At 38.0% G+C, this 13,686-nt stretch overlaps 1 protein-coding gene and 1 long non-coding RNA gene across 7 annotated transcripts in view; one reads left to right on the top strand and one right to left on the bottom strand.

Moving 5' to 3' along the window:
• SCLT1 (sodium channel and clathrin linker 1) overlaps window positions 1-13,686 on the top strand; it is a 282,762-nt gene that overhangs the window by 140,752 nt on the left and 128,324 nt on the right. For all 6 annotated transcript variants that reach the window (XM_073804837.1, XM_073804838.1, XM_019927932.3 and 3 more), the window contains one exon: window positions 11,379-11,556. In XM_073804837.1, the coding sequence (XP_073660938.1) occupies window positions 11,379-11,556 (178 nt within the window). The remainder of the gene's footprint in view (window positions 1-11,378; window positions 11,557-13,686) is intronic.
• LOC141278742 (uncharacterized) overlaps window positions 1-13,686 on the bottom strand; it is a 100,783-nt gene that overhangs the window by 75,470 nt on the left and 11,627 nt on the right. The gene's annotated exons all lie outside the window — the stretch shown is intronic.

Genomic DNA, 13,686 nt, shown 5'->3' on the forward strand with positions numbered 1-13,686 from the left:
GCCACTCCCTTCTGGCTTGTAGGGTTTCTGCTGAGAGATCAGCTGTTAACCTTATGGGGATTCCCTTATGTGTTATTTGTTGTTTTTCCCTTGCTGCTTTTAATATGTTTTCTTTGTATTTAATTTTTGACAGTTTGATTAATATGTGTCTTGGTGTATTTCTCCTTGGATTTATCCTGTATGGGACTCTCTGTGCTTCCTGGACTTGATTAACTATTTCCTTTCCCATATTAGGGAAGTTTTCAACTATAATCTCTTCAAATATGTTCTCAGTCCCTTTCTTTTTCTGTTCTTCTTCTGGAACCCCTATAATTCGAATGTTGGTGCGTTTAATGTTGTCCCAGAGGTCTCTGAGACTGTCCTCAGTTCTTTTCATTCTTTTTTCTTTATTCTGCTCTGCAGTAGTTATTTCCACTATTTTATCTTCCAGGTCACTTATCCGTTCTTCTGCCTCAGTTATTCTGCTATTGATCCCATCTAGAGTACTTTTAATTTCATTTATTGTGTTGTTCATAATTGCTTGTTTCATCTTTAGTTCTTCTAGGTCCTTGTTAACTGATTCTTGCATTTTGTCCATTCTGTTGTCCATTCTATCTCCAAGATTTCGGATCAACCTTACTATCATTATTCTGAATTCTTTTTCAGGTAGACTGCCTATTTCCTCTTCATTTGTTAGGTCTGGTGGGTTTTTATCTTGCTCCTTCATCTGCGGTGTGTTTTTCTGCCTTTTCATTTTGCTTATCTTACTGTGTTTGGGGTCTCCTTTTTTGCAGGCTGAAGGTTCGTAGTTCCTGTTGTTTTTTGTGTCTGTCCCCAGTGGCTAAGGTTGGTTCAGTGGGTTGTGTAGGCTTCCTGGTGGAGGGGACTAGGGCCTGTGTTCTGGTGGATGAGGCTGGATGTTGTCTTTCTGGTGGGCAGGTCCACGTCTGGTGATGTGTTTTGGGGTGTCTGTAGACTTATTATGATTTTAGGCAGCCTCTCTGCTAATGGGTGGGGTTGTGTTCCTGTCTTGCTAGTTGTTTGGCATAGGATGTCCAGCCCTGTGGCTTGCTGGTCGTTGAGTGAAGCTGGGTGCTGGCATTGAGATGGAGATCTCTGGGAGATTTTTGCTGTTTGATATTATGTGCAGCTGGGAGGCCTCTTGTGGACCAGTGTCCTGAAGTTGGTTCTCCCACCTCAGAGGCACAGCACTGACTCCTGGCTGCAGCCCCAAGAGCCTTTTATCCACAGGGCTTCTTAATTTGGGATGATTCGTTGTCTATTCAGGTATTCCACAGTTGCAGGGTATATCAAGTTGATTGTGGAGCTTTAATCCGCTGCTTCTGAGGCTGCTGGGAGAGATTTCCCTTTCTCTTCTTTGTTCTCAGAGTTCCCAGGGGCTCAGCTTTGGATTTGGCCCCGCCTGTGCGTGTAGGTCGCCGGAGGGCGTCTGTTCTTTGCTCAGACAGGACGGGGTTAAAGGAGCCGCTGATTCGGAGGCTCTGGCTCACTCAGGCCGGGGGGGTAGGGAGGGTCACGGAGTGTGGGGCGGGCCTGCGGCGGCAGAGGCCGGCGTGACGTTGCAGCCTGAGGCGTGCCGTGCGTTCTCCCGGGGGAGTTGTCCCTGGATCCCGGGACCCCGGCAGTGGCGGGCTGCACAGGCTCCCCGGAAGGGCGTGTGGCTAGTGACCTGTGTTCGCACACAGGCCTCCTGGTGGCGGCAGCAGCGGCCCTAGCGTCTCATGTCTGTCTCTGGGCTCCGCACTTCTAGCTGCGGCTAGCGCCCGTCCCTGGAGCTCTCTCAAGCAGCGTTCTTAATCCCCTCTCCTCGTGCACCAGGAAACAAAGAGGGACGTAAAAGTCTCTTGCCTCTTCGGCAGGTGCAGACTTTTCCCCGGACTCTCTCGCGGTGCACTAACGCCCTGCAGGCTGTGTTCACGCCGCCAACCTCAGTCCTCTCCCGGCGCTCCGACAAAAGCCGGAGCCTCAGGTCCCAGTCCCGCCCGCCCCGGCGGGCGAGCAGACAAGCCTCTCGGCTGGCGAGTTCCGGTCGGCCCGATCCTCTGCGCTGGAATCTGTCCGCTTTGCCCTCCGCACCCCTGCTGCTGTGCTCTGCTCCGCGGCTCCCAAGCTCCCCCACTCCGCCTCCCGAAGTCTTCACCCGCCAAGGGGCTTCCTAGTGTGTGGACACTTTTCCTCCTTCACAGCTCTCTCCCGCTGGTGCAGGACCCGTCCCTATCCTTTTGTCTCTGTTTAGTTTTTTCTTTTGCCCTAACCAGGTACGTGGGGGGTTCCTTGCCTTTTGGGAGGTCTGAGGTCTTCTGCCAGCGTTCAGTAGGTGCTCCGTAGGAGTTGTTCCACGCGTAGATGTATTTCTGGTGTATCTGTGGGGAGGAAGGTGATCTCCGCGTCTTACTCTTCCGCCATCTTCCCGGAAGTCTTCCTGGAGTCTTATGGAACAAAAATTTTCAGTTACCTTTGAAGGTCTGAGCTACTTTTTAAATATATTCTGTAACTTTGTCTTTAATTGCTGTCTTAATGCAGATGTTCATTCTAGAATCTTTTGTTGTTGTTTTCTAGTCCTTGTTTGATATTCCCTTAAGGAACTTGAAAATTGTCATTTGTAATCTATTAAAGACACAGTGACTACAGCACATAAAATCATATTATGGTTTATAGCTGAAAAATCTACTCTGTATGATTGGAATCTGTTACACTCAGAAATAGTCTACTGATCTGAGGACATCAAAAATTGAGATCTCAGTTCTAGTCACAGATCCATGGCTAATACTGTTTGTTCAGAAAAAAATTAGTGTCTTTGAGCTTCTGTTTCTTGTTCTCAAAAATGCTAATAAAACTAATTTCTTTGCTCATAGTGGGTTCAGAACTAATTGATTTTAACTGCTAACTTGAGATTCTGATGGAAGATGTTCTAATTTTTAAGTGCTAGGGTTTTTGGGGTTTTGTTTTGCATTTTTCTAAACTTTTCAACAGTTGAATGATATTTGACTGCTTTCTTGAACTTTTTTGTTAACCTTAGAGAAAAGTCTGTGGTTGTAGTTTTTTCATTTGTTATTTTAGTAGCATTATGTGCTATGAAAATAAATGCTAGAGACTTGAAGTAGTGAAATCTGAATATGTAAATTTCAGTTCCTTTGATTCTGATAGTATTTCATAAGGAATCAAGTTGTTCATAGATGCTTTAAGTTGTCTTTCTAGTACTGAAGACTCTGAGATTTTTGTTGTTTTTTCTTCTGCTTTTAATATAAAGTTATAACCTAACTGAAAGCTTCCTAAAAAGAGATTACTGCATACGTAAGAAAATCTAAGGATATTTTTTAAAGCTCAGTATTCAGCTAGCTGCCTTTGAGAAGAAAATTTTTACGTTGGCTGTCTTTTGGAGCTATTAAATTAATGTTGTTTCTATTATGATTAAAAAAAGTTATATTTTAAAGTTAAAAAAACTCTTGTATTTTTATATAAGAGAAAGCAGAACTATTAGTATAGTTGATATGTGTCTATAAGCAATGTTCAGCCAGTGTTTTAAGTGTGAATATATCCTGTTTAATGGAACTACCAGCTATGGAAAAACTATGTTTTTAATGGTCATCTTTGTTGCATAAACTCAAAGACACTTTGGCCTCCGTAAATACTTACTATTTGAGTTATTAAAATTATATTTATTATTTATAAAATTATTATTTGTGATCCTTTCAAATGCCACAAACACCTAGGAAGCATAAATCATTTTCTCCCATCTTCCAAAAAAAGGCCTCTGCCTCCCTGCTTTTTAGATGATTCACGGGTACTGGGAATTATCTCCAGGGAACGCCAGTTCTCTGGGAAAGACTGCTGATTTGTATATTCTCTGTTGAATAATGTCGGAGTGAAATGAATAGAATTGCTTTAAACTACCTCTTCATATTTTTGTAATTTGGTGTTTCTTTCAAAGTAAGAATATGCCAATAAGACTAAGAATTCGAACCATTGTTCTTTCCTTGTTGTGATTTGTTGTCTCCACCTCCCCCGCTCCCATTTTAAGGGATACCATTCTCCCTCAGCTTCCTGAGTACACATGGAAGGTACATTTTTTTAGACATTGTTTAGAAATATCTTTATTCTACCTTTAAAGGTGATAGTTTGGGTGAGTAATGAATCCTAGGTTGGAAATCCTAGGTTTTAAATCATTTTTCCTTAAAATGTTGACATTTTCCTCATATTATCTAGCTTCCAGCTGCAGAAAAAAAAATTCCTGTGTCATTCGAAATTCCTGCTTTGTGTGTTTGACCTGTTACCCCACCCCCGTGGACCCCGTCCCAGAGACTTGCGGGATCATCCACCCACGACCTCCACAGTTAATATTCTACAATTGCAGATGTGCACATTTAGTAAGAATTCGTCTTCAGTCATTTTACTGGGGACATTTCAATATAGAAATTCATGTTCTTCACTTCTGGCAATATTTTCGGGATTTTCTGTTGAATAATTTTTTTCTCTGTTTTTTCATTTTTTCTTTTAACATAATATTAGCTGGATATTGGATCTAATGGATTGATTCCCTAATTTTCCTGTTTTTTCTCTCCCATTTTCCATTTCTTCATTTATTTTCTCCTTTCTTGGGGGTTCCTTTAAATTTTCTTCTAACTAACCATTTGTTGAATATTTTATTTTAGCTATCATAAATTTTTTAAAGAGCCATTTCTTATCCTCCGAATGTTTCTTTTTCTATAGTATCTTAGTATAAATATTATATCATCTCTTAGTAAAATATATTAAAATATTTTTAAGGTTTTATTCTGCCATCTGCATTGTCTCTGATTTCTCTAACATTCCTTTGTTCTTTGTGCCTGTCTTCCTTCCAAAGGCTTGATGATCCTTTCTATCCATTGATATTTAAAAATAAGACACCAAAGTGCCTGTTTCACCAGCACATATACTAAAAACTGGAATATACAAAGAAAATTAGCATGACCCACACTCAAATCCATGAAACGTTCCATGTTTTTAAAAATCAAATTCACAGATACAGAGAACAGATTGATGGTTGCCAGAGGCAGGGAGTGGGGAGGGGTGGGTGAAATAGATGAAGGTGGTCAAAAGGTGCACACTTCCAGTTAAAAAAGAAATGAATCACGGGGATGTAATATACAGCATGGTGACTATAGTTAATAATACAGTATTATATATTTGAAAGTTGGTAAGAGAATAGATCTTAAAAGTTCTCATCACAAGAAAAAATATTGTAATTGTATATATGTGGTGATATCAACTTGACTTATTGTGGTGATTATTTCAAAATATATGCAAATACTGAATTATTATGTTTACACCTGAAACTAATAAAGTTTTCCCTCAGTATCCACTGGGTTTTGGATCCAAGACCCCTGTGGATACCAAAATCCATGGATGTTCAAGTCCCTTATATAAAATGATACAGTGTTTGTATATAACCTATGCACATCCTCCTGTATACTTTTTTTTTTTCTTTTGGCGGTACGCGGGCCTCTCACTGTTGTGGCCTCTCCCATTGTGGAGCACAGGCTCCGGACACGCAGACTCAGCGGCCATGGCTCACGGGCCCAGCCGCTCCGCGGCATGTGGGATCTTCCCAGACCGGGGCACGAACCTGTGTCCCCTGCATCGGCAGGCGGACTCTCAACCACTGCGCCTCCAGGGAAGCCCCTCCTCCTGTATACTTTAAATCATGTCTAGATTACTTACTAATACAATATAAATGCTATGTAAATAGTTGCCGGTGCACAGCAAATTAAAGTTTTACTTTTCAGAAATTTTTTTTTAATATTTTCATTCTAGTTGATTGAATCCTGTAATGTGGAAACCACGGATATGGGGATTGACTGTAATGTTGTATGTCAATTATATCTCAATTTTTTTAAAAAGTAAGATACCAAAAAGTAGATAGGTAGGTAGGTATGTATAGGTGGGCTTATAGTCTGGCAGACTAACTATATTATGTTTAGGCAGTGAGCTGGCTTTTTCCTTGGGCAGTCCCCAGATATCAGAATCTGAGGGTGCTCTTTCTTGAGCCAATTTCTCCAGAGTAGGATCCATCAGTCTTTTGACGTGGGCTGGGAATGGAAGTGCACAAGCCTGAGTGTATTCCAAAACCTGAAGAAAGAGTCTGGCAGGTGATAATGTTCAATACGCAAACTTTCCTTCAGTACCCTGGGTTTTGTTATGTTTTCTCACCACCAACTTAACTTGAAATGACAGCGCCTTGCTAGATAGTTATAGATAGATACATAGATCTGAATCGTAATTTAGGTGGAAGTTTCTTTTTTTTTCCCTCATTGGGGTATAGTTGCTTTACAATGTTGTGTTAGTTTCTGCTATACGAATTAGCTATATGTATACATATATTCCCTCTCTCTTGGACCTCCCTCCCACCCCATCCCCAATCCCACCCATCTAGGTCACCACAGAGCACCAAGCTGAGCTCCCTGCACCATACAGCAGGTTCCCACTAGTTATCTGTTTTACACATAGTAGTGTATATATGTCAATCCCAATCTCCCAGTTCATCCATCCCCCCGCTTCCCCCCACCATATCCACACGTCCATTCTCTACATCTGCGTCTCTATTCCTGCCCTGCAAATAGGTTCATCTGTACCATTTTCTAGATTCCACATGTAGGAGTTAATATACGATATTTGTGTTTTCTCTTTCTTACTTAATTCACTCTGTATGACAGACTCTAGGTCCATCCACATCTCTCCAAATGACCCAGTTTTGTTCCTTTTTATGACTAATATTCCATTGTATATATATGTACCACATCTTCTTTATCCATTCATCCATCGATGGACATTTAGGTTGTTTCCATGACCTGGCTTTTGTAAATAGTGTTGCAGTGAACATTGGGGTGCATGTGCCTTTTTGAATTATGGTTTTCTCAGGGTATATGCCCAGTAGTGGGACTGCTGGGTCATATGGTAGTTCTAGTTTTGGTTTTTTAAGGAACCTCCATACTGTTTTCCACAGTGGTTGTATTAATTTACATTCCCACCAACAGTGCAAGAGGGTTCCTTCCCTTTTCTCCACTCCCTCTCCAGCCTGTATTGTATGTAGATTTTTTGATGATGGCCATTCTGACTGGTGTGAGGTGATACCTCATTGTAGTTTTGATCTGCATTTCTCTAATAATTAGTGATGTTGAGCATTTTTTCATGTGCCTCTTGGCTACCTGTATGTCTTCTTTGGAGAAATGTCTGTTTAGGTCTTCTGCCCATTTTTTGATTGGGTTGTTTGTTTTTTTGATATTGAGCTGCATGAGTTATTTGTATGTTTTGGAGATTAATCCCTTGTCAGCTGCTTCATTTGCAAATATTGTCTCCCATTCTGAGGGTTGTCTTTTCATCTCGTTTATGCTTTTCTTTGCTGTGCAAAAGCTTTTAAGTTTCATTAGGTCCCATTTGTTTATTTTTGTTTTTATTTTCATTAGGAGGTAGGTGAAAAAAGATCTTGCTGTGATTTATGTCAAAGAATGTTCTTCCCTGTTTTCCTGTGAGCGTTTTATAGTGTCTGGTCTTACATTTAGGTCTTTATTTCATTTTGAGTTTATTTTTGTGTGTGGTGTTAGGGAGTGTTCTAGTTTTATTCTTTTACATGTGACTGTCCAGTTTCCCAGCACCGCTTATTGAAGAGGCTGTCTTTTCTCCATTGTATATTCTTGCCTCCTTTGTCATAGATTGGGCGACCATAGGTGCGTGGGTTTATCTCTGGGCTTTCTATCCTGTTCCATTGATCTATATTTCTGTTTTTGTGCCAGTACCATACTGTTTTGAGTACTGTAGCTTTGTATAGCTTTGTGTAGCTTCAGGCTTCAGTATAGCCTGAAGTCAGGGAGCCTGATTCCTCCAGCTCTGTTTTTCTTTCTCAAGTTTGCTTTGGCTATTGGGGTCTTTTGTGTTTCCATACAAATTGTAAAATTTTTTGTTCTAGTTCAGTGAAAAATGCTATTGGTAATTTGATAGGGATTGCATTGAATCTGTAGATTGCTTTGGGTGGTATAGTCATTTTCACACTGTTGATTCTTCCAATCCAAGAACATGGTATATCTCTCCATCTGTTTATGTCATCTTTGCTTTCTTTCATCAGTATCCTATAGTTTTCTGAGTAAATGTCTTTTACCTCCTTAGATAGGTTTATTCCTAGGTATTTTATTTTTTTTGTTGTTGCAATGGTAAATGGGACTGTTTCCTTAATTTCTCTTTCAGATTTTTATTCATTAGTGTATAGGAATGCAAGAGATTTCTGTGCATTAATTTTGTCTCCTGCAACTTCACCAAATTCATCTATTAGCTCTAGTTGTTTTCTGGTGGCATCTTTAGGATTTTCTATCTATAGTATCATGTCATCTGCAAACAGTGACATTTTTAATTCTTCTTTTCCAATTTGGATTCCTTTTATTTCTTTTCCTTCTCTGATTGCCGTGGCTAGGAGTTCCAAGACTGCATTGAATAATAGTGGTGAGAGTGGACATCCTTAGGTGGAAGTTTCTATTTGGCAGTATAGCATATTTGTTAAGAACACTGACTCTGGACCCAAACTGACTGAGTTCAAACTCCAGTTTCACCAGTAACTAGATCAATAACCTTGGGCACATTGCTTACCCTTTTTGTTCTTCCGTTTCTCTATCTATAAAATAAATATAATGATTTAACCTACCTCATAATTTATATGATATAATCTCATATCCTACCTCATAGGCTAATGCTATAACCTATTTCATAGCATCATTGAAGATATTGAAGATTATGTTTTCTTTAACATATGTAAAGTACCTAGCACAAAGAATGTTCTTACAGGTGTTTGTTATTATCATTGTTGTTACTATTATTATAGAGCGGGAATTTGGCCCAATTTTAGTAAGTTGAAAGAAAGGATTCATATAAGATTTGGCTGTAGAGGATATAGAAGTGCTTTATGAGAATAATAACAGGTGTAATATGTCTTTTATGTTATAAAATTATGGAAACCTTTAAATTATGAAGCTGATGATCTGAATCTACTTTCCTATAACTCCACCCCTAACACCAGCGTGACTTTTCAGAGCCACATGGTTGCTGTGGCTGATGGACTGTTAAATACATGTAAATCCTTTAGTTGCAAGGCTTTTTCTGACATGTGTGGGTGTGAAGCCTGGAGGTGAGTGTCAGAGTGCCTTGACTGAAGATTGGAATTCACAGAGTCCTAAACAAAGCTTGCCCTGTTGAGACACATGGACTCTTGGGAGATGAAGATGGCATAAACCCTTCATGAGTCCACCTCCTCTGCCTGGCCCCCAAGAGGCCATGGTGAAGTGAATGGGTGAACTGTGCTAGAAAGTGCCAGATGTCCTGTACCTCTGTGGGAGAGGTAGAGATTGCTTCATCTTCTACCACAGTGCTTTAACCAAAGTAACATGGAGTGAAGCATGTCATGTATGTAAATCATTACAGTATGAGAGGACTGTATTCCATTAAAAAGCAGAGACCTGCAGATTTTGATTAAAGCCTAATAATGTGTTATTTTAGAAAATACCTTAAAGAGTAAATGAACTAGAACAAAGGTATCAAGAAAGGAAAGATGAAGATTTGTTTTCAATTTAAAATAAAGGTGTTAGTGGAGAATATTAACAACTGTAAACAAAAGGAAAGCAGGAATGACAATATTAATATTACATAAGGTAGGGTTTAATGGGAAAAACAGAAAATAGAATAAAGAGGGACCTTATATAATGAAAAAATAAATCACCATTTTGAAAGAGGTACAACATTAATAAACCTAAATATGGCAAAGAATAGGACAGCTAAATGTGTGATGGAAAAGCTGGGAAATGCAAGGGTGACAATGAAAATACAGTTACGTTCATTATGGCTTCTCATGCCACCACTTAGAAAAGAAATGCCTGAAAAAAACCAAAGAAACATATGTAATGCAAGGGAAGAACTGTCTTACCAGAACATATCAGAACATATTGTAAAGCCACTATAATCAAGTTAATATGACTTGGGCCTAGACTAGACAAATAGATCAGTGAATCATGACAATTGATAAGTAAATCATGATATTTTCACATTTTAGATATAAGGGTTTATTTCAATTCATCAGTTACTAATGGTACTCATACAACTGACTATCAATCTGGAAGAAAGTTAAATTGGACTCCTGTCTTATAGCACATTCAGAAGTAAATTCCAGATTGATTAAAGATTTACAGGTAAAAATATTAAAGTTATAACATTTTTTTGAGGAAATCTAGGAGCTTACATTAACCATCTATGGATAAACGAGATCATCTTTATAAAAACTGAAATCCCAGATGTTGAAAAAAATAGTCAAATTTAGCTGTATTCAAGTGAGCATTTTTAGTGTAATAAAGATTTCCTAAATAGAGTCAATAGGCCACAACAAAAAAGTAGATTTGGGAAAAGATATTTGCAGCATACAGAACAGACTGAGGGTTAAATATCTTAATATTCAAAAAGTTCTTATAAAGGGACAAGCAAAATTAATAAGCCATCAGGAAAAAGTAGGCAAAGGATATGAGGAGGAAATTGAAAGACAATTCACATAGCTAGCAAACTTTTAAAATATGCCTGAACTCTCCAGTAATTAGAGAAATACAAATTAACAGTAAATACAAATTAACAGTGAGGAGAAGTTGCATCCGTCAGACTAGGAAAGGAAAGAGCTTCTGGATGTATTTCTTGAAGGGATTTTTACAAGGTGTTATTGAATAAAAAAAGCAAGTGCAGAAAAGGTTATATACTATGATCTTAATTTTTATAACACGAAAAATTGTGTTTAAAAACCTGTGGATTGATGTGTATATACTGTGTATGTATATTTATGTGTATATGTGTGTGTATATAAGAATCATATGATTTTGTGAACATGGAGAAAAATATTCAAAGATATACATTAGTAAGTTAACATGGGTTACCTGGGTAGAGAGTAGTAAAGGGGAACCAAGTAAAAAACTAAAAGACAAAAAGACCATATAAATAGAAAGAACAGCTTATTCTTTAAGCGTTTGCTTTATAACACTGTCATGTAACTGTATAAGACAGTATGAGTTAACATAAGTAGGAAAGTGTAGAAAATGTAACATAATCAGAGTCATAATATCTAGGCTCAGTCTAAGCCCCACTGCTCATTATTCATATGACCTTAATTAAATGTTTAAAATGTTTAAGCTCTCTGGGTCTGTTTGTTATTCTTTTAAATGGAAATAATGAAACCTACTTTACAGAACTTTTGTGTGAATCAAATGAGAAGATACATGTGAAAGTAACTGTAATAATGCCTGTCCTGTAATAGATACTCTGTAAACCTCCTGTCTCCCTCCTTTTTAGAAATATTTAACTTTCTCAACATTACTATTAATTTTTAGGTTATGTGTGACAATCCAAGAAGCTACCCAATTAAGAGCAGAAAAAATACATTTGGAAAAACAGACCAGAGACTTACAAGCAAAGTGCTATGAATTAGAAAATGAGAAATACGAAGCTATTGTAAGAGCCAGAAATAGCATGCAACTCCTGGAAGAAGCTAACCTTCAAAAAAATCGGGTAAGAAAACTAGTAACCATGTTTATAAATAATAATAAATAGATAATAAATAAAATAATGAAATACTGAACATTCTCCCATATGACCTGATAGTAAGGGACTCAGTAACTACAGAATTAATGCATAAAAATGAAATTGCTCACCATTAATAGGCATACTATTGATACATTCTTGATGTTAAGAGTTAACATCATAAAATATGATAAAATGTCAACCGTCTCCTAAAACTTTCATTAGATGTTTTTTATGTCGCCAGTCCTGTGTAACTAATCTTCATCCCCTGTAGTCTTATACTTTAAAAAAAAAAATCTGTTAAAGTACTTACCGCAGTATGTATACTCTGTATTTTAGTCACTTGAATCAGGTGAATCTTATTAATCTTCATTTCGCCTTCATTACTTACACAATTACTCTAATAGAGCAGAAGCTTAATTGACAGGAATTAAATTAACTATAAAGATTTATTAACCCGAGACTTCATGTCACTGCTCCTTTTTTTTAACCCTCTAATAATTGTGATTACTATGCTACCACATATCACATCTTTTACCACTTTCATTTAATGGTATTTAGTTTATAGAAGTCACAAAATAGGTTTGCTTTTTTTTTTTACATCTTTATTGGAGTATAATTGCTTTACAATGGTGTGTTACTTTCTGCTTTATAACAAAGTGAATCAGTTATACATATACATATGTTCCCATATCCCTTCCCTCTTGCGTCTCCCACCCTCCCTATCCCACTCCTCTAGGTGGTCACAAAGCACCGAGCTGATATCCCTGTGCTATGCAGCTGCTTCCCACTACCTGTCAATTTTACGTTTGGTAGTGTATGTATGTACGTGCCACTCTCTCACTTTGTCACAGCTTACCCTTCCCCCTCCATATCCTCAAGTCCATTCTCTAGTAGGTCTGTGTCTTTATTCCTGTCTTACCCCTAGGTTCTTCAGGACATTTTTTTTTCTTAAGTTCCATGTATATGTGTTAGCATACAGTATTTGTCTTTCTCTTTCTGACTTACATCACTCTGTATGACAGACTCTAGGTCAATCCACCTCATTACAAATAGCTCAATTTCGTTTCTTTTTATGGCTCAGTAATATTCCATTGTATATATGTGCCACATCTTCTTTATCCATTCATCTGATGATGGACACTTAGGTTGTTTCCATCTCCTGGCTATTGTAAATAGAGCTGCAATGAACATTTTGGTACATGACTCTTTTTGAATTATGGTTTTCTCAGGGTATATGCCCAGTAGGGGGATTGCTGGGTCGTATGGTAGTTCTATTTGCAGTTTTTTAAGGAACCTCCATACTGTTCTCCATAGTGGCTGTACCAATTCACATTCCCACCAGCAGCGCAAGAGGGTTCCCTTTTCTCCACACCCTCTCCAGCATTTATTGTTTGTAGATTTTTTGATGATGGCCATTCTGACTGGTGTGAGGTGACACCTCCTTGTAGTTTTGATTTGCATTTCTCTAATGATTAGTGATGTTTTTAATGTTGCTGGCTCCCTTACGAAGCAATCATTAAATTATTATTTCATTTAATCAACATTTATTGAATTCATAGTGTATGCATAGTACTCCACTGGGACATATGGGGATTACAAAGGAAATACTTTGTTTTATTTATGTTTTCTTTCTTATATGATAGATGGTTTTCCAAGAGAACTATTAAAAACAAAACAAGCTATAAGTTGCATGGTAAGAAGCTACTAAGAAATAAAAAAGAAACAATTATCCAAATCTAAGCTGTGGGGAATGCTAAGGTGCTTTTTATACCTTTCAGATACTATTCCCTTCTGTGATCTTTTAGAATGGATGAAAGGAACAGAATACATAATATGCTTGGGAATTCCTCTAAACGCCTAAGTTAACTAGAAAAATTAAGAACAGGGCAGAATTGTGTCTCTCTCTTCTCCGAAGCCTATGAGCATTCTTAACATCAGGTCATAAAAATGAATATTTTCTGTGGAGCACAATGGACAGAGAAGGTAGTAGTAATAATACTCATCCCTGTCCCTTAAATCTTTTCATCCAAGTCTCAAATCCACAAATTGGGCTTGAACCGTAAATTGCCTGTTTATGGCTACAGTATTAAGTTCCCTCTTGACTTACTGCTTAAT

This window comes from Tursiops truncatus, chromosome 5, assembly GCF_011762595.2.
Source record: "Tursiops truncatus isolate mTurTru1 chromosome 5, mTurTru1.mat.Y, whole genome shotgun sequence".
In the NCBI taxonomy this organism is placed as follows: domain Eukaryota; kingdom Metazoa; phylum Chordata; class Mammalia; order Artiodactyla; family Delphinidae; genus Tursiops; species Tursiops truncatus.